Source organism: Protopterus annectens, chromosome 7.part0, assembly GCF_019279795.1.
Source record: "Protopterus annectens isolate FY-2018-M chromosome 7.part0, PAN1.0, whole genome shotgun sequence".
Lineage (NCBI taxonomy): Eukaryota > Metazoa > Chordata > Ceratodontiformes > Protopteridae > Protopterus > Protopterus annectens.
In genome coordinates this window covers 127,875,065-127,897,181 of record NC_056739.1, presented here as the reverse complement: position 1 = coordinate 127,897,181, position 22,117 = coordinate 127,875,065, and the positions used below count along the sequence as shown (strand labels likewise).

Genomic DNA, 22,117 nt, shown 5'->3' with positions numbered 1-22,117 from the left:
CTAGTTGGCTCCTCGTGGAAGTCCGTTTCGGCCATCGGTTCCAAAATGGCCGACAACAGGGGCTGCAAAAGCGCCTCACTGATGACGGCTGAACCTGAAGCTGGCTCTGCTTGTACGATATCGTCAGATTTGGACCTCAGAGGCCTGTCTTTGTCCTTGTGTCGTTTGTGAACTCCGGTAGCCGAAACCGTATCCGACAACATTTTGTAATTAAAACGCCTACCGAAGTAATGAAATGCAAAATCGTACCTTCGTTTAATTGTACGTTGATTGAATCTAGCACAAAACAGACAACTAGCTATGTCGTGGTCAGGGCCTAAGCAAGGAATACAGTAAGAATGAAAATCCTTACGAGGTATTTGCTTCCCACATGAAATACAATTATTAACTTTTTCTGACATCGGACTCGAGCAAGAAAAACGTTTCCCCAACCGGGTACTTAGACTAGGAGAAGAAAGTCTTCGGACTGAGGTTTGTTCAGAAAAGATTGTCAGGAGTCAGCCGACGGGCACTTGCGAACTGCTATCAGCGCACGGCAAGAAAGACTGGAGAACATGGCGTCGGCTGTCAGCTTTGTACTCCTGGCGCTCTGACGTCAGGGAGCATGGCTGAATAGCCGACGCCGGACCCAGACTTTGGGATTCTGGCTGACCGAGGACGGCCTGCCGGCAGGGGAGAACCCTACAGTCATGACTGCAACAGTGAAACACGATGAACATCGTACAGTGGTAGTTGAGTGAATCTGACGCATGTACAGGGAAACTAAACACACACTTTCTGCTGGCATCAATATGACACCACTTTTTTAAAGATTGCATCAATCTGCAGAAATACATTGTTTCTACTTGGGCAGTAACTAAAGAGTCTACAGAAAGGTGGGAGGGGGTTCAAATCTAAATGACCACAAGGGCTTTATGAGGATTAGTACACAAAGATGAAGGCCACAATCTCCAAAACTAAGAGGAAGGCAGTCAGTGTAGCAGTTTCGTTCAGCTAGCATTATCCTTGTTTGAGGGCTACCTGACACCAGAGGGCTGCAAGTTTGAGATCATTAGTCTAAAGTATCCCAATAAGACCAAGGTATGGTCTTTCACTCTCTCATCTCCATCTGACTCAACCTGCTTTACAAACTCCCTGACTCAAATTCTGCAAGATGCCTTTATGAGTGAGATGGAATTTTGTCACCAGATTTCTTCCCTACCTTTAAAATTTCTACTTGTACGACAATTTCTTTAAATCGTTATTCATAATTATCTTGTTTTCATATTTATTGTGAAAACTTACATTCAATGTGTGCTGGCACTGACTTCCTTGTCATGATCTGCTTTTAATACAGCGGTATCCAATCTGACATTGGTTGATGTATGCCAGTAGAATATACAGGATAACTTCTAGTGATTAACCTGCATGCCAAAGCATCGACACGGACATGTTAGCAGCAGTTCTGGCAGTGCAACTGTAACTTCTACTCCCTGGGAGGGAAGAAAACTTCTCAACCTTTTAGTGCAAGCAATGTGGGCAAAGCTAAAAGTAATGGGGGAGGGGGGGCAGCGGCGGGCAAAGACTCAAAATCAGGGACAGATTTTCACATGTTGCTCATAGACACTAAGAAAATTGTTAGAATATCAGGTTCTGCACTACCATGCATTTTCTGAGAATACTAAGTCTGAAATTTGAATGTCTGTCATTCTCAGTGACTTCAGTCCTCAGTGGTTTAGGATCATAAGTGTGTCCTGGGGTGAATTTTCTATTTCCCATCCACTCATCACACTTCTCTTGAAGAGGGCCAGTGAAGTGCTATGCTTGACATGTATGGGAAGTCTATTCCATAGCACGGGCAGTCTCTGGGTTATGAACCTGTCCCTCCAGCATGTTCTGCTGATTGTGGAAATGAGGTTGAGGTCTCTGGAGCGTGTGGTGCAGAGGGATTGGGATTTCTTTAGATGTAGCATTTTAACAGAGCTGGGTCAGACATGGCTTTGTAAGTCAAGCAGAGATTGTCTCTAAGTAGGCGATACGAGACAGAGAATAGTTGGAGTTTTTTAAGTCTGTCCATATAGGACAAATGTTTAAGGCCTAGGATCCTCTTTGTGAGGTACTTTCGCGGCCTCTCCAGTTCTTGTTGCCTGATAACTACAAGTTTTAAAAGGAACAGTCCAAATATGAGGAAAAATCACAACATTCAGTGAAAATCTGGACAGTTGAGAGGTATGGAGGAAGGAGTAAGTACCTCAGAGCACATGTTTCTAATACTAGGCACTGCAGCAATGGATTTGTGGTATACATAGAAAAACAAGGCCGCAGCACACTGCAGCAATGGATTTGTGGTACACACAGAAAAACAAGGTTGCAGCACACTGCAGCAATGGATTTGTTGTACACGCAAAACATGGCTAGCACAATGCAGCAATGGATTTGTGGTACACACAGAAAAACAAGGGTGCAGCACACTGCAGCAGTGGATTTGTGGTACACACAGAAAAGCAAGGCTGCAGCAATGGCTATGTGGTATATACACTGAAAAACAAGGCTGCAGCAATGGATATGTGGTATATACACAAAAACAAGGCTGCAGCAACAGATATGTGGTATACACACAAAAACAAGGCTGCAGCACAGAACTGATAAAGACATGGCTAATGGCTGAGCAGCAGAAAGACAAAAACATCACTAGAAACTTTGCATTAAGGCAGTTACACAATTTCTGTTTCCCACTAATGAAATCTGTGAACACACAAGAATAGCTTCTCTACTGAGTTAGCATTACAGACACTTGTTTTGCACTATGCAAACCTCCAATATTCAGTTTATACTGTGAAATGAGACAGCATAAGGAAGACAGTTGCTGCACAAATTCTGCTTTTATCAGTTATAATCCATTCCCAAGAAATGGTCTTGGTACTTTCTGAAACCACAGCATGTAAATTCAAAAGGAGTTTTTGTCCACATTAAATCTGAATATTCTTCTACAGAAAGGCACTTTATTGTACATTTAGACTAAACAACATTCTTGATAAAATATCTAAATATTTTTAATACATTGAAAAGAAATAATGTGCTTACCTCATCCCATTCTGAAGCAAAAGAAGGAGATTTTTCCATCCGTTTCTTTCCAGCAATGCACTCTGACATAGACTCACTACGACTTCCCATGCCATCCTCCTCATTTGGGGAACACATAAGGAGGTCCGTGTCCGATTTAGACAAGCTACGTGCTAACCTGAGTTCAAGATTAGGCTTGCTGGTGTTATCTGCTCGTAATAAGCTGCTGTCTGTCCCAGTATTTAAGCACCGGCTTTCTGTTGCTGTGCCTGCCTGAATGACATCTGGGTGAAGGCTGGTTTTATAAATAACCTTCGGTTTCAGTTCAGCATAGCCAAAAGTTGATTCTGGGATTCGAGTGCCAGAGTTCTGAGGCTGTGTGCTGGAAGTCGCTTGCTTCTGACCAGGTTTCATCTCTACTTCTGATGAACTTGCTTCAGTCGAAAGTAGGAAAGGATCTTCTTTGATCTCACAAACTGGGGAAGAACCATGTAGTAGTCCTGAAAACTGTGAAGGCACACTGATGTCTTTGCCACCTGTTAAATGCAGACTCTGATCTCTTCTTCCTGCAACATCTTAGCACAAAATGATAGCCATGAAAAAAACACAATAATGGCATTTAACAAATCTTCAGCCCACAGCCTGAGAACAGTTCTGCAATTGTTCTACTAAACTATAATGATTCTAAGTCACAGCATTTATGAAATTCCAGAAAGTCTACTAATTTATGCAGCCTGGCAAGTTCTCGTCACCTTCTGTACTTCCTTTAACATTAATGCTTATCTATATAAGGACAGGACTGTAACCCACAGGTTTAACTTCAAAAGTATTTGTTATTAAAAAAGCTTGACTTGTGACAAAGAAGGAGGGGATTTCCTTTTTCCTGGCATAAAGGAAACTAGAAACAAGGACATGGGTCTGCAGAAATGGATACTACAGCCAAATGATGGGGGCTGGGATCCAATACAAGTCTCAGTCTAAAAGGCACCACATTTCCAAGACACAAAGCTAATTTACAATTACTCACTTAACTGTCTGTGTGAAGGGACCCTTTCTCACATCATACAGGCTGCTAAATTATTAAGGAAAAGGTTTTGAATTTTTGCTCAACTCTTGTCTCTGTACCTGTATAGACTGTGGTCCTAATCTCAACTTGATACAAGATATTTTAAAGTTACTTAGTCCCCCCTCTCCTGTAAAGCATATGAAACCAGTGGAAAGACAACCTTCAGAGTATTAAGTTCTAAACAAGCAGGTCTCAGAAATGATCAAAGTGACCCTCCTTCCTGCTACAGAAAATATTTCAAGTTTCCCCTTTTACATACAAAAATGATCCAGGTCATACTCAAGAAAAAAATATAGTTGACATATTTCAAGGTAAACCTCTCTAAATGTAAAAGATTCCAGGTAGTTTTCCAACTCAATTTTAAGCTGGGGTGACATCTATGCAGAGTCTTCACATTCTATTTTCACATGGGGGCAGGACCACTTCGCACTGTAACAAGATTCTCCCCAAATGTTTACATGCATCAATGGTACAGACAAAACAGATGAATTTACATTTTTTTAACTTTTGGAGCTATTTTTAACTGTATAGTTCCTGTGTGCCGGGTCCAGACCTGTAGGGCACTATGCTGATTGGCCCTCACAGTTCTTAGTCCACTGTTGCTGCTCAGACTGAGTGCTGAGCTTTGGTAGTATTATTTACTGCTAAAATTTAAGCAGCAATGATATAATTTCTCACTTTGTGGGTGTTCAAATGATACAGTATATGTAATTACTGAATAAAGAAAAAAAAGCAGGGAACTGTTGTGTTGCAGAAACACAGTAGTAGTTTGGTTAGTTTCCTTTTTTTCCCCCTCTTATTGTGCTCATCTTTTTCCCCCACTTATTTTGTCTGAAAGGGCACCAAATGGAGTATCCAGGGTGCCAACACCATTTGCCCAGCAACAACAATGGCCTGGTCCTGCGATATGATTTTCCTCCCTTTTAAAGTGAATGCGCTGTGGAACATAACAGAGATGCCAAAAACATGCAGAGGTGTATTAACTGTATTAAGACAGAGAGAGAGAGTTTGTGCGTGTGTGTGAGTATGTGCGCACAAGTGTCCTCTGAGAGATGGCACCACATTTAGGATTAGCTTCACTGCCTTGCATCCAATGAGTGCAATGACAGCCTTTGTGCCCCAGTGCTCTGAAATGGACTGAGCAGATTATATGCAAGAACAAATGTTTCCAATCGGGAATAATGTGCAGTGCTCTGAGATACAGAGTTTACAGAAAAGGTATGGTGTCATATTGCCTAGAATATGCACTTATAACAAATGGAAGCACAGGATCATAATTCAGTCTTTGAAGAGAAAACCATCTGAAAGCAGGAAAAATGAACAGAAAATCTGGAAATGTATTGCAGACATCACATGACCACCAAATGTGATGGCTGCTTAATCTCTGCTCTGGGTTGCTGAGTTAATGTGGATTTAGTACATAAACCTCCTCACTCTAAAGTGAAAATAAAACAAAATAGGGCTTGAAAGTGTGCTGGGGATAACTTGATGGATTGTTGAAATATAAACAAGAAAAAAGACAGACTGGGAGGAATCCTGCAGCCACTGAGCAAAAAGCAGTTCAAACTTCAGCTTTGCTACAAGAGATGTCTTCCAATGATTTACAGGAAAATAAGTTAAATGTATTCAAAGGTAATTAAAATGAATGAAACACTGAAGGAGTATATTAACTCAAATAACAAAAGGCTGGAAAAAACAGAAGCTTTAACTAGCTATTCACATGGGCTGATAAAACTGCAAAAATCAGAGGTCAAAATGAAGAAAAGGCTGGATGAGTATGACACTGCTCAAGAAGAGACATTTCAAAAATGGTAAACTTAGAAGACATAGCTCACACAGAAAATATGAGATTTACTGCTGTACTAGAGAAACTTAAAGGAACAAGCTGTATTAATTTTATGAAAGCACAAATAAACAGCTGGACTGGTATTCCAGAGGATTTTTTTAACTGAAAGGGCACAAAACTGTATGCTCTAAACCTGGCCCTGAGAAAGCAGACAAGACCTGTACTACTAAAAACTCAACTATACCAGCAGAATGATTTGCTCCTAAGAAAACGGTGGTAGAAGGGAAAAATATTAAAATTGGAGACAACAGAGAGTTTGTGGAAAACAATTAGTCACTGGGCAGAAGATAAGCAAATTTATTCCAGCAATCAGGGAATGTAGAGAAGTAGGTGTGACATTCAAGCTGCTGTATCCAACTGCCTTCAGAATATTTTTTTTCCTGGAGGATCAAAGATATATATTTTTTTTTATAAAGAACAGGCTAAGGAGGAAATAAAGGTTTATCCAATAAAAAGTGAGCCAAACAGAAGGGGGAGTCTGCTTCACATTCGTCTGGCAATAAAGTTCATGGAGAGACTTTGCCAGTGAACCTTTTGGCAATGTTCCAAAGGAAAAACTTGCGAGACAAAAAAAGCAAAGGAGTTGACTAGAAGAATCAAAAGTACCTTGGACTTTAAAACCAGAGTCAGGTGTTGGGCGATGGAGATGAACAGGAAGAAAACCAGCAACACTGACATTAGTGAATAAATGCAAGATTATACAGCATCATTCACATTAGTTAAATATGGCTTTGCAAGAAAAAATAGTTGTGAAAGACTGGATTTTTGCTGACTTTGTGAAATGTCTTGGTGGACTGTAAGGCATATAGCAACACACTTTATGTCACTGATATTTAAAATGACATTAAAAGGGGGGAAGTAACCAAATAAAACATTTTTTCTAAATGCTATCTGAATAAAGCATTTCATAACAAAGTACATGTTATACAGTATAGCAATTTTGTGTAGTATGTACTCTAGGCTATTTTAAATGTGGGGGTGGGGCGAGTTTTTTCAGTGATTGTTGTATGCAATAAAAATATTAAAGTAGACAGAAATGTTTTTAGTTGTAAAACATATAGGCTTTACAAAGTAAAACAAGAAGAAAGGCTGGACAAAAGCAAGTTTAAGTTAATATGCTGTAATACTGGGCTGCTCAAATTAAGGGTGGGGTGTCAAAGTGCACTGATTATATGTACAGTTGAGATTTTTTTCTCTTATATTGGCAAAGGTGAATTCTTGGACTAATGCCCTTGGCTTAATCTAAAAATAAGTGCTTTCTGTAAGCAAGTAGGATTGTAAAAAAAGACAAAATGATGAAGGCCAATAGAAGTGCTAATTTTCTTGTACACACAATATTAGCTTGTTTTCCTGCAGCAAATGTTCAGTGGGAATCAAGATGTCTGCAGCTGAAGGCAGTTGTACATTTGTTCTGTTCTGAGTGAAAGGTTCCTTTATGCACCTGCAGGAGCTATTAGCTGTTTTTCTCCTCATTGCCATGTTTCCATGGAGATGAGCTGTCTGCAGGTACAAGCAACTAATCTTGAGAGTTCTCAGCATTCTATGATGAAAGAAAAGCACAATTTAAAGGTAAAAAGAAAGCAATTCAGTAAAAAAAATATTAAAGTTTAAAATTATTCAAACAGAATAAGAGAGAGCAGCTTCCCCAGCATCCTTAATACTTTAATGCATTCAATATAACAGGGTCTAATTTAACTTTAAAGACATCCAGTGTACTTTTTCTTAATGTTTTCTAAGAGCATACATGCTGTTTTCCACATCTGAGAGAGGAATACAGACCAGAAAAGGACACAAATCAGTGGAACCACAGGATGTAACATGTGCTTCAGCATGGGCAACCTTAAGTTTTAGGTTAGGTAATGCACGTGGATGCAGTCATCAGTTTGAGGAATTGTTCCTCTCTGGAGGGTTAAACTTTGTTGAAGATGTACATAGTTTTGTGTGTTTGTTCTAAGTTAATAGATAATAGTGGTGGTCTGAAAATGTATTTAGTTTTTGTTCGAGAGTTTTCATTAAAGCAAAAAGTCTTAACAAAATATGACATAGGTTTAAATGCAAATGGCAAGAAACAAATGCGTAAAAAAATCAGCCTGCCAAACAGTATGTGCATGTAACACAAAAGTTCAAAATCCTCATTCAAAAAAAAACTTGTGTATAATTTATGGGAAGAATAACTTATAATGTCTACACCATCCATATTATCTTGAAATGTAAATGGCCCTATAGGTATAGATAAAAATGTAACAGTATTGAATTACATTAAGAAATTCAGAGTGTAAATAGCAATACTGCAAGAGGCACATTTGGAAAGAAATGAGCATGTGAATTTGATAAAGAAAGGATTTCAGGACAGATATTCAGCAGACTATCAGGGACAAAGGAAAAGGGGAGTAATTATATTGATTTCTAGAGCAGCTACAATAGTGGTAGAAGAGAAAAAAGATAATGGTAGATCTCTGTTAGTAACGGACTACTGGCAAAGGAGGAAGATTACTCTGGCATATATTTATATTCCACCAAAAACTGCTATTATGGAACTTTCAGAAGGGAATATTACTTATAGGTGGGGACTGGAACGTGATTTACAACAGTGAAGATCTGACCTAGAATGGAAAACATAACAAAACAGGCTGGATTTCTGAAGAAATTTATAAACATATTTGGTAGGGAAAATATTAACCAACAGTAGGAGCTCAGAGAGAATTTGTAAATTTATTCCCCAAAGTACAACACATCAGGGCTACAGTAGATGCATATTATATTTCACAGGAACATGTGCAATTAACTGAAAGTTTCTACATACATCCAGTAACTATTTCACATCAATAATAAAAAAATGAAGATGAAATGCAGGGTAACAACGTAAAAATGAGACACTGGCACTTTCCCACACACCCGTTAAAAATAGAGGAATTTAAGGAATGGGTAGTGGAAATTATTCAAGAGGTATTAAGGAAGATAGAAACTTCCTTTGAAGTTATAACTATTATGTGGGATAAAATGAAAACACAGTTGAAAAATAAGGTTAAAAAACATACAATTAAGAAGTAATACAAACTATTTAGAACTATTATGTGGGATAAAATGAAAACATAGTTTAAAAATAAGGTTAAAAAAGATACAATTAAGAAGTAATACAAACTATTTAGACGGGCTGACAAAGGTTAAAGTATATAGCATAAAGGGAAACTCACAAAATAAAAAGGTGCAAAACCGCATAGTGCTAAACAGGAAATATGAGAGTATCTGGATAATGTGCATGAGTTTAGAAAAATTACTGTTAAGCAACAATTTTTTTAGATAATCACTCCAGAACACAAAAAATGTTAGCACAAAGACTTTAGTCAACAGAAAGTAGAAAAGTCTGTCACCAAACTTAGGGAGCCTGCAACAAGGAAAAATATTCAGATATCATGTATAGCTATTAGAAATGTTTCAGAAATGTTATAAAAATTTGTATAAAGCAGAGAAATGTGGAAATCAAAAAAAGCAAAGATTGAAATATTTATGGAAGATTTAAGTATGACAAGGTTAGAGGTAGATAAGGCTAATCAATTAGCAGTTAAGATAGAGGAGATGAGATAAAATGGTGATGTATAACCCCATTTGTAGGAAAAGTCTCTGGAAAGATTATATTCCTACAATCACCAATAACCAAAAGCCAATGAAGCACAAACAATAAGGATTGGAAAAGGACACAGCCGATCTATCAACCCAAACACTTTATTAGACTAAGCGCTTTCGTCTACTTGTATCCAGGACTTCTTCAGAATCATAAAACACTATTACAAACCATCCTTAAATAGCTCTTTCAATGCATATTAAAACTTTAAAGTTCATTAAATTAAAGGATCCATTAATAAAACATCACTTGAATTTTAAAGGCATAACAGTTGTATTAAAACCCTATACACATACTTACATTACACTTTGTATGACCTGATTACCCAGACCAAGAAAATCATACTACAAAGGACCTCAATCTTAAAACACTCGCAATGGATACATTCTCATTCAATCCAGGTGGTACCAGATAATTCAACCTAATTTGCCATTTAAGCTCACTGTGGTCAATTATGTCCTTCCCATGGACCCCCCAAACATTTTTATATACAATTTCAACCCCCCAAAATGTAAATTCCTGTGAGGGGAAAGTTGTTAATATGTTTACTCAGAACACTGCATTCTTTTTTAATTTTTGATATCAAGCACATGCTCGTATATGTGTTCTCTAAAACGTCTCCGAGTTTTTCCCACATAAAATGTGCTGCACTATTGACAAATTGACAAATACACTATTCCCAAAGAGTTACAAATTAAGTGGAAAGAAGACTTGATCCACACCCCATTGACATACAGCTCATACTTCTCCAAAATCAACTTACACTGTGGACAAGTACCACACTTGTAACAGCCAAACCTTTTACTGATATACTCTAATGTAACCAAACCAGATTTTTTTTTAGTTTTCCCTCTTCTATAAACGATATGTAGGCACTCAAACAGCCCACTCAAACTCTCAGAAAGTACAGTTGTGTACACTTACCATAAATGTAGATGTTCGAGTGTATTCACTGTTGCAGTCATTACATTTGGGTTATCTGCCTGCAGGTAGCCCTCAGCCGACCTGAATACCAGAGTCTTGGATTCCTGTGTCAGATGCTATCTCTTCTTCCATGACGTCAGGGAGTATAAAACATGCAGCCGATGCCATTACATCAGTTTTTCTTGCCCCAGATGTCAGGTGCCCCAAAAAAGGGAAGCAATTATATAATATGTTACACCTCCATCAAAAAGCAAATGCACCAGAAAGCTTAAAACAAGAAGCAAAGATAGAGCCAAGAGAATGTATGGGGCTGGAGGGAGGGTAACCAGGACTGTAACAGTGAATACACTAAAACATCTACATTTATGGTAAGTGTACACAACTGTACTATGTTCTTCGCGTTTCACTGTTGCAGTCACTACATTTGGGTTGATTCCCAAAGCTAAGGAAGGGGAGGAGGAAGTTAGAGAGCATTAGGGCCAGCTATTAAGTCCTGCAAAACTGCAGTGGCAAAACTATCTCTGGATTTAGAAAAAATAGGCATGTGGTAATGCTCGGTGAAAGTATGTACAGAGCTCCAGGTAGCAGTTTCTAGGATGTCCCTGGTAGGGACCCCTCTAAGAAAGGCTGTAGAGGTAGATGCAGCCCTGGTGGAATGTGATCTTATCCCCTGTGGGGTAGGTTTTCCATGGTATTTATAGCAGAAATGAATGTAATGGGCTATCCATTTAGAAATGGTTTACTTTGAAATGGCCTTCCCCTCTGCCCCTGCAGCAAAGCCAACTAGCAGCTGTTCATATTTTCTGAGAGGCTTAATCCTGTCTAAATAAAATCTAAGTTGTCTTTGCACGTCCAAAGAATGCAGAACTCGTTCTCCTTTGTTTTGTGGATTTGGGAAAAAAGTAGGCAAATGAATGGACTGATTTAGGGCCACACTAGACACCACCTTGGGCATAAAGGAAAGATTGGTCCTGAGGGAAACCCTGTCTGCATGGAAGATAATGAAGGGCTCCACTGCCATGAGGGCCTGTAATTCAGACACTCTTCTTGCTGAAGTGATAGCTAGTAAGAAGGCTGTTTTCCAAGAAAGGAATTTCAACTTGGCAGTTGCAGCTGGTTTAAATGGGGGGGGGGGGGAGGGGGGGAATGAGCTTTTCCAATACAAAGTTAAGGTCCCAGGCTGGAATAGGGGCTCACCCGGAGGGGGATCTTAAATTTTTAGCCCCTCTGAGGAATTGCTTTAACAGGGGGGTGAGAGAAGAGGAGTAGTTCAGTATTATAATGTGCTGAAATGGCAGACGCATGAATTTTAATTGACAAGAAGGATAGGCCCTTGTGGAGCATTTCTGTTAAGTACCGAATAATATGAGGTAGGCTGGGCACTGTAGTGCTCATACCCTGGTTCTGGCCCCAGGAACAGTATCTTTTCCACTTTTCAGCATTAGGAGTTTCTAGTACTAGGTCTCCTTGCTTCCAGAATGACATCTAGCAACTGCTTACTGAGGGATGCTATTGGAGAGCTCAAGGAATTAGCCAGGCTGCAAGGTTCAGGGTTTGAAGCCGAGGGTGCAGAATGTGGCCTGCCTGCTGGGACAGCAGGGAAGGTGTCTGAGGTAGATGCCATGGATCCAGCAGTATCATGCTGCGCAAGAGGGGGTACCAGTACTGGCGAGGCCAGTCTGGTGCAATATGTATTGTCCTTGGTTTGTCCTGTTTGATCTTTAGCAGAACCTTCAAGAGGAGAGAGGCAGAGGGGTAAAGGCATAAACTGAGAGGCTTTCCCAGGTAAAGGACAGGGCATCCACTTTCTAAGCTTGACTGTGGGGAGTCCTTGTGCAGAATTTGTCCAATTGGTAGTTCTGGGGGGAGGCAAACAGGTCTATCTCTGGAGTCCCCCATTTGTTCCTCAAGAAGTTGAATATTTTTGGTTCCAGTTTCCATTCGTGTGGGTCCATGAGATTTCTGCTTAGGTCGTCTGTCAGTGTATTTAGCTTGCCTGGCAGGAATTGAGCTTGTAGGTACACTTGGTAGCTCAAGGCTGTGTTCCACAGAGCCATGGCTAGTCTGCGGAGAGGGTACGGATGGGTTCCCCTCTGCTTGTTTATGTACCACATAACTGTGGTGTTGTCTTGTCTTTACCAATAATTGCCCTGGAAGGATGTGGTCTTTGAAGGCTGTCAGGGAATTCTGTACAGCTAACATTTCCTTTTGGTTGATATGCAGGTGCATCTGACTCTGGTTCCATTTGTCCTGAATGCACTGCCCTGCCAAGTGAGACCTCCATACATAGTCTGATGCGTCTGTTGTTAGGGTTTGGACGGCAGGGGGTAGATTGAAAGGGAGCCCCTTGTTGTGGTGGCAGGCCTCTGTCCACCAAAGGAACTCTGTCTTTATACAAGGAATGATGGGAATCATTGATTCCATGTCCTGAGACTGTTGACACCATAGGCTTTTTAGATAACATTGTAGTTTCCTCATATGCAGTCTTGCATATGGAATTTGTAGACTGCAAGAGGCCATGAACCCCAGGGCTTGCAAAATTTTCCTTGCAGATAGCTGGGTCTTTGTGGTTAGTAGTTTGAAGTAGGTTGTCAAACTTGTTTCTCTGGCGTGAGGTAAGCCATCTGGGAATTTGTGTTCAAGCTTACTCCCAGAAATACAATCTGTTGGCAGGGTACTAGACGAGACTTCTTTTTGTTTATGGTGTACCCCAGCGAGGTTTGAAGTTTCTTTACAAATGCCAGATGTTTTAATAGCATGTCCTGGCTTTCTGCCTGAATCAGACAATCGTCCAGGTATGGGTATAGCTGAATATTTCTCTGCCTGCAAAACGCAATGGCTGGAACTAGACACTTTGTGAATACGCTGGGTGCAGTAGATAAGCCAAAGGGAAGTGCAAAGAACTGATAGTGCATGGAGCCTGCACTGAAGCGTATGTATTTCTTTCAAGATTCCCTTATTGGAATGTGCAGGTAAGCTTCTTTTAAGTCTAAGGTTGCCAACCAGGCATCTTTGCCTAGCATAGGAAGCAGCTATTGACATGCTAGCATTTTGAATTTTGGGATTACCAAAAAGTTGTTTAGAATAGAGAGGTCCAGGATAGGACACCAGGAGCTGTCTTTTCTGGGTACCAGGAAAAGTCTTGAATAAAAACCTCGTCCCCTTTCTTCTGCTGGGACAGGTTGAATAGCCCTGATACTTAGAAGAGAGAGAACCTGTTGTAGAGACTCTGCCGACTGACTTGGGGGTAGGTCTGGTCAACTGTTTGGGGTTGGTAGGGTGTGAAAGCGGAATCTGTATCCTTGGAAAACTATATTTAAAACCCATTTGTCCTGGGTAATGAGTTCCCAGTTTTTTGCATGCAGGGCAAGCTTTCTTCCTAAGGGAGCAGGCAGCTGGGAAGGGTTGGAAGGGTTAAGGTTAGGTCATTGTGACATTTTTTCATAGGGGTTGTCTTATTACTTCCTGCTTTGGAAGTGGGAGCCCCCCACTGCTTAGGCCTGTGTGTAGCCTGAGACTGTAACCTGGGTGGTCTGCTGTTCCTGGGTTTGGACTGAGAAGACCTGGAAGAGACTGGAAAGGACCAATTCTTTGAAGGCCAATGCCTACTAAATCTGGGAGGCTGTGCTTGCAGGAAATCTTTAACAGTTTGCATAGATTTAGTTTTTTCCTCCATCTTTTTGAGGACGACTTCTGCTTTGTTGCCAAACAGGTGGTCTTGGTTTAAGGGAGCATCCAGTAATTTAGCTTTAACATGATCTGGCAAGTTTTGCTCCTTAAGCCAAGTATGCCTTCTAAGTACAGACCCAGTGACAGCAGCCCTGCAAGATGCTTCTAAAGAGTCAAAACCACATTGCAAAGTATGTTTATCAACTTGTTCAGCAAAATACATTAAATCCTTTAACTCTTCATGTTCAGCATAGTCAGGAATCAACATCATTTTCTGTTTAAGTAGTCCCATAATATGCTGCTGATACTTTAACATATGAAACTGACAATTTAAGGCCCTAATGGCCAAAGTAGCAGAAGTGTATACCTTCTTACCCCATCTGTCCAAGGCCCTAGAATCTCTATCAGAGGGGGTAGGATTTTTGGCAGCAGTAGCCTTAATGCCCTTTGGTCCTTGGGAAATGGTCTAAGGATCCGCAGTAGGATTCTTGAAGAGTAACTTGTGAAAGTCAGGTACTCTAATACCTGTCAGGTTTTCTGGGAGCTGGAGGTAAAGTGTCTGGGGACAGGCTAGATTCCAAGAAGGCATCATCTACAATGTCCAGAACAGGAGGGATAGCTAAAGGCCTGTGTTGAGGGAGGAGTAAGAATTCCCTAAGCCTCTTTTTGGAGTCAGAGTAATCCTGGCTTTCCCAGCGGAAATGCTCCCCAAGAGTGTGCAAGGTTTCCCCAAAAGAAAAATCTTCTGGAGGGGAAGCAGAGGGAATGGAATCCTCTGCATCAGAATCCTCATAGATAGGTAAGGGCAAATCCTGGTAATCAGAAGAAACAGAGATTTCAGAATCCTGATCAGAAGAATCAGAAGGAAAATCAGTTCTAGGTCTCTTAGAGGGGGAAGGCTGGCTTCCCCTAATTAAAGTAATAAGGTCTTCAGCCATTATAAGCATTTGTTTTTTAGGCATATGGGCCTGACCATATGGTTTGGACATTGGTTTTCTAGGCATGGGTCGAGTTTTAAGCCTCGATGAAGAAGATGGCGTTGGTTTAAAATGCAATCTGTAGGCCTGAATACACCCTCAGAAGCCAGTGCCTGCACAGCGGCTCCTGACCCATCCAAGGTAGAGACATCCGCAGGTTCCATAGTCGAAGAAGCATCTCGCGGCATACCGGACAACAAATGGGTCTCAGTAGAGGCCTGCAAATCTGAAGTAGTGAATATCAGGGGCTGCGAAAGAGCCTCACTGAATACCGGCGAACTGGTGGCTAGCTTTACGGAAACGTCATCGGCAGTTTTGGACTTATGCAGTCTGTCTCTGTTTTTATCCTTGTGTTTTTTCGGAATATCGGTAGTTGGATGGCTTACTGAAGCCATTTCTGGATAGTTAAACCGAGTACCAAAATAATTTGCTGCAAAAATAGACAGACGACAAATAGTTCGGGGGTTGAATAAGGCACTAAACCAACAGTGAGGGAAGTCATGGTCTTTGTCTAAGCAAGGAATGCAGTACAAATGAAAATCTTTATGAGGTATTTGATTTCCACAGGTAAGACAATTAACTTTTACTGACATCGGTTAAGAGCAAGAAAAAGGATCCCCAACGGGGTACTTAGCTTTTTCGAAGACTTCAGTTTTGAAACTCAAAAAACAAAAATTTCAGAAGTCAGCTGACCGATACTTGCGAACTGCTTCTGCGACGAGCATGGCAAGAAAGACTGATGTAATGGAGTCGGCTGCATGTTTTATACCCCAGACGACCTGACGTCATGGAAGAAGAGACAACATCTGATGCAGGAATCCAAGACTATGGTATTCAGGCCGGCTGAGGTCTACCTGCAGGCAGATAACCCAAATGTAATGACTGCAGCAGTGAAACATGAATAACATCAACAGAAAATCCTCCAATTATCTCTTAAATCTTTGAGAATATTATCCATTGTGAGTGTTTTAAGATACAGTACATCAGTGTGATTTTGTTGGTCTGGGTAATCAGGTCATACAAATTTGTATCTGTATATGGGGTTTTAATACAACTGTTATGCCTTTAAAATTTAAGGGATATTTTTATTCATAGATCCTTTAATGAGTTTTAAAGTGTTAATTGGATTTTAATATTCATTGGGAGGGCTATTTAAGGATGGTTTGTAATAGTGTTTTAGGAGTCTGAAGAAGTCCTGGATACAAGCTGACGAAAGCGCTTAATCTAATAAAGTGTTTGGGTTACTAGATTCACTGTGTCCTGTTCCAGTCCTTATTGTTACTTAAGAATATATTCCTGCAGAAGTTTGGAAGTTAGGTGGGAAGAAACAGATAAAGATGTGGAAGATTTTGTTTAGCTGTATTTTAAAAGGAGGTGAAGCATTAACATCTTGGAAGAAATCTCTGATGGCTGTACTACCGAAAGACAGTAATGAACAATCAGACCCAACTTCATATACCGAAAGTCTTGAACGCCAGAAGGACACCTCCCCTGCTGAAACCTAACTGGAAACTTTCCTGCACTGTCCCTCGACTCTGAAAAGATCTGCCAAGGTTAATATTATCTTATCCTGTCTGTATGTACTATATTGATTAGCCATACCGGGTCTACAGCACTACCAGTAATCCCTCAAAGCCCCACAATCAACCCTAAAATACTAAACTTGGTTACTCCTATATCTAAGGATTACCTAGTGAACATATCTAAGTTTCTAGGTATATTACTAGCATAAATTAAATCAGACACAGAGAACAAAGCTCCTTTTCACTGTAGGCTCTGTAGCCCAGCTGTCTCTGCCTTAGATTTTAGCACTCAGAAACTGAGCTTAAACATACTAACTAAGGAAAAACAGTTGAGCTCCCTGCATAAAACATATAAAACTAGAAATTACATAGCATAAACCTGAAGCAGGGGTTTAAACTCTTGAGCTCTGTACAAAAATAGCAGACAATTGGCAGAAGAAAGCTTAATGTGAGAAAAGGCTGCAAAAGGTGATTACTAACAGTATACTACGTAAAATTGTATACTGAAGGCAAAAACAAGGGTAAGAAAGTATTTAAAACAAACAAATAAAAAAGCCTCATTGTACTTAATGTGTTGACAGTTTCCCCACTGCTAGCTGGTTTCTTTGCATTAGCCCCGCTCCGCTCGGGCTAGCTCCGCGCCCCACCCTGCCCCCAAATTCCTCCCGCCCCTAGATGTGCTAAATTTATAGCCACAACTGCCACTCCCCTAATTATAGAACCAATCAGCAATTGTTAGACCCATTCTAACCACAACAACTTCCCTATTTCTCTACTCTACCCTCATCTACTACCCTCCCAGCCCCATTCTTAAACAACTGTAAGTTGCAAAACCTCTTCAATGCTTCTACAAGCCTCAACCCCAACTTTCAATTCAAAGCCCTCCTACCACTTTTACCCATGCTGATAATTACGTATTTTATCACAGCTTATGAACATCTCTCCCTTCCAGGCTCCCACTACCCCAGATCACAGACCAATACTCATGCTCTTTGACATAACTTTAATCAGCCACTACTCCCCCTCCCTTCCAACTCCCATACTACAATAACTCAACAGCTCATTCGAGTCAGTTATGTTAACCCTAGAAAGTACAGTTTTGTACCTGCCATAAATGTAAATGTTCGAGTGTTCACACTGCTGCAGTCATTACACTTGGGTTATCCTGCCGTCAGGCAGTCCTGCAGTTGGCCAGAGTTCCAAAGTCTTGGTCCGGCGTCGGTTGCTGTCGCTTCTTCCCTGACGTCAGTGCGCCAGGGGTATATAAGATGCATCCAACGCCATTTTCTTCAGTTTTTCTTGCCCCAGATGTCAGGTGCCCCCAATAGGTAGGCAAATACATATTGTTAATAAAAAATATACATATAAAATAAAAACAATACTTTCAGTTACAAGCAAATACACCACAAAGGTTGTATAGGACAGAAAGGTATAGATAAGTCCAGCTAGTTCAGAGGGCATGGAGGGAGGGTAACCTGGACTGCAGCAGTGTGAATACTCGAACATCAACATTTATGGTAGGTACAAAACTGTACCATGTTCATCGTGTCATTACACTTGGGTAGAATCCCAAAGCTAAGGTTGGGTGACTGGTCTATAAAGAGTTAGGATTGGCTATGAGGCCCTGCAGAACTGCAGTGGCAAACCCTGCTCTGGATTTAGAGTAAAGAGGCAGGTGATAATGCTTAGTAAAGGTGTGCACTGAACTCCAAGTTGCAGCCTCCAAAATTTCCTTGGTAGGTACTCCTCTGAGAAAGGCTGTTGAAGTGGCTGTTGCCCTGGTGGAATGTGGCCTAATGGTATTTGGGACTGATTTTCCATGCTGTGTGTAGCAGTAACAAATACAGTGTCCTATCCATTTGGATATAGCCTGTTTTGAGATAGCCTTGCCCTGTGATCCTGCAGCATATGCTACAAGCAGTTGCTCAGTTTTCCTGAAAGCTTTTGTTTTGTCCAAGTAGAAGCGTAGCTGCCTGTGTATGTCCAAAGAATGCAGAAGTTTCTCCCCTTTATTCTGGGGGTTTGGATAAAAAGTTGGCAAATGGATGGTTTGGTTAAGAGCCACACTAGATATCACCTTTGGCATAAAGGTAGGGTTTGTCCTTAAAGAAACCCTGTCCTGATGAAAAATTATAAAAGGTTCCACTGCCATTAATGCCTGTAGCTCTGAGACTCTTCGTGCTGAAGTTATTGCCAGGAGCAGAGCTGTTTTCCATGATAAATATTTTAGATTGGCTGTGTTGGCTGGCTCAAAAGGTGGTAGGGTCAGTTTTTCCAAAATGAAATTGAGGTCCCAAGTCGGTGTTGGTGCTCTCCGGGGCGGTCTTATGTTTTTAGCCCCTCTGAGGTACTGCTTTAGCAAGGGATGAGAGAATAAAGGAGGATCCATGTTGTAATGTGCTGAAATGGCAAAGGCATGGATCTTAATCGATGAGAAGGATAGGCCTCTGACCAGCATCTCAGTTAAGTATTGTAAAATCTGAGGAATGTTTGGAACCAGAGGGTCAAGGTTTTGAGCCTGGTTCCAGGCGCAGAATCTCTTCCATTTTTCTGAGTATGCTTTCCTGGTGCTAGGCCTCCTGGCCTCCAAAATGACATCCATAACAGCTTTAGAGAGGTGTTGCCTGTTTGGCTAATGTATCTGCCATGCAGCTAGGTTTAGGGTTTTGAGCTGACCGTGCAGGATCTGATTGTTTTGTTGAGTCAGGAGGTGTGGAATTTGAGGCAAAATCCATGGTGGTCCTTGAGCCAAGTTCCTTAAAATAGGGTACCAGTACTGGCGTGGCCAGTTTGGAGCAATCAGGATCATCTGCGGTTTTTCTTGTCTGGCTTTTAGGAGTACCTTTGAAAGGAGTGGCAGTGGTGGGAAGGCATAAACTTTTAGGTTTTTCCAGCTGAACAAGAGAGCATCCACTTTCCATGCTTGCTTGTGATAAGTCCTTGTGCAGAATTTTTGTAGTTGGCAATTCAGTGGGGAGGCAAAAAGATCTATGTCTGGGCATCCCCAATTTTGCGTTACCATGCTGAAGATTTGTGGATTCAATTTCCATTTGTGAGGGTCCATGATATTTCTGCTTAGATAGTCTGCCAGAGTATTTTTCTTTCCTGGCAGGAATTGTGCTTGCAGGTGAACTTGAAAAGTTAGAGCTGTGTTCCACAAAGTCATGGCTTGCCTGCATAGGGGATAAGAATGAGTGCCCCCTTGCTTGTTTATGTACCACATTACTGTGGTGTTGTCTGTCTTTAGTAATAATTATCCTGGATGCAGAAGGTCCTTGAAAGCTGTTAGGGCATTTTGAACAGCCAACATCTCTTTTTGATTGATGTGAAGATGCATCTGGTCTGTGGTCCACTTGCGCTGAATGCATTTTCCTGTGTAATCCGAAGCATCTGTTGTTAGAGTTTGCCTGGCTGTGTGTTGGGTAAAAGGCTGACCCTTGTTTAGGTGACATGTCTGTGCCCACCATCGAAACTCCTGTTGAAGGCAGGGAATCATTGTTATTACTGCTTCTAAACTGTGAGAGTGTTGAGTCCAAACACTTTTTAGGTACCATTGTAATTTCCTCACATGCAGTCTGGTATGGTATTAGTAGAATGCAGGATGCCATGAATCAGAGGGCCTGAAGAATTTTTCTTGCAGGGAGATGGGACTTTTTTGCCAGTAACTGAAAATATTGAGTTAGTTGAACTTGTTTGTCTGGTGTGAGGTAAGCCATCTGGGCCGGTGTATTTAAGCTGGCACCCAGGAACATGATCTGTTGCGAGGGCACTAGTTTTGACTTCTTTTCATTTACTGTGTACCCTGGAGAAATTAGCAACCTTTTTACAAACGCCAGATGCTGTAGAAGAATGTCCTTTGTCTCCGCTTGAATGAGGCAGTCGTCCAGGTATGGATATATTTGAATTAATTTTTGTCTGCAAAATGCAATTACTGGTGCCAGGTACTTTGTGAAGACCCTGGGCGCAGTAGATAAGCCAGAGGGCAGTGCAGAAAATTGGTAGTGCATTGTACCAGCTTTGAATCTGAGGTATCTTCTGCAATTTTGTCTGATAGGGACATGCAGGTATGCCTCTTTGCTTTGCACTACTTTGGCCGAAGGTTTAATTATACCATGCCGTCAGATCAACCGACTACCTCAATACAGAAAAAACTCAAAGACAATGTTCAACACCGGAAGTATACCCCTCACTGGTGAGATCAGATCACAAACTAATCTCGCTGGAGGTCCTCATCCCACCCCCACCTGAAATAAAAAAGACCACAGTAAAGAACTTCTCGAAAGCCGACTTCACACTTCTAAAGACTAGTGTGGTCTCCTTTAAGGCCCCCGAGCCGGCAGAAAACAGTACTCAAGCCGCTGAATCACTTACAAATGCCTTCTACCAGCACCTGCAGGACTGCATGGATAAGGCAATCCCAAGCAAAACAAAGACTCTTTGTACCAAAGGCAAGCGTCCAGTCTGGTGGACCCCAGCCATAAACAAACTCTACAACAAAAGGAGGAAGCTACTACAAGATAGAGCAAAATCCTTAAAAGGTAAGACACCCTTGATCACTATAAGTAAAAACTAAGAGCTCTCATAAAATCATCCAAAGCAAATTTTGAGAGAAAAATAGCTAAAGACTCAAAAGACAATCATAAGGCCTTCTTTAGCTATGTTAGAAACCTGGGAGGAAACTCCCAGATATGCTCAGAACTAGTTCAAAATGATGTGAAGATTACTGATCCTACAGACATTGCCAACATACTGGCTGACGGGTTCAGTGCAAACTTCTCCCCTCCCCAAAAGGAGAGATATCTATACCAAGCGATTGCAGCCCCCAAACATCTCCAATGCCCAAGTGAGAACTGCTCTCCAAAGCAAAAACACAGCATCCATGGGACCTGATGGTGTCCCCGGCTGTGTGCTCCACTTAACTCAACGAGGAATTAAACCCACAGCTAGGACAGCTGTTTAATCATAGTCTTACCTCTGGATACGCACTGCAGGAGTGGCGCACTGCAACTGTGGTCCCACTTCACAAAGGCGGTGCCTCCACCGACCCTGGAAATTACCGCCCATTAGCGTGGCAAGCCTTTTCTGCAAAGCCATGGAGAGGATCATAATGGACCTCATAAATAAAGACATAGGGAATTTGCAGACTTTGGATCCATCCCAGTTTGGCTTTGTCAAAGGCAGATCATGCCTTCTAAACTTGGTTGACTTTTTGAAACAGTCACCAAAGCCATTGATGAGGGAAAGGCAGTCCATACAGCCTACCTCGATCTGGCGAAGGCCTTGATACAATACCCCACTCGGGTATCATTGAAAAACTCATCAGCTTAAATGTTAACCCATACATCACAAGATGGGTTGCAAACTGGCTGAGTGACAGAACCCACAGGGTCAGAGTTGCTTGCGCCATGTCAGACTCAAAGCCTGTCACAAGTGGTGTACCACAGGGCT

The 22,117-nt window shown here is 41.2% G+C and overlaps 1 protein-coding gene across 1 annotated transcript in view; it reads right to left on the bottom strand.

The window, feature by feature from the left end:
• The window catches only part of ANKS1A (ankyrin repeat and sterile alpha motif domain containing 1A), a 3,005,277-nt gene that overhangs the window by 1,242,441 nt on the left and 1,740,719 nt on the right, over positions 1–22,117 (bottom strand). The window contains exon 15 of the mRNA XM_044076145.1: positions 3,064–3,617. Within this exon, the coding sequence (XP_043932080.1) occupies positions 3,064–3,617 (554 nt within the window). The remainder of the gene's footprint in view (positions 1–3,063; positions 3,618–22,117) is intronic.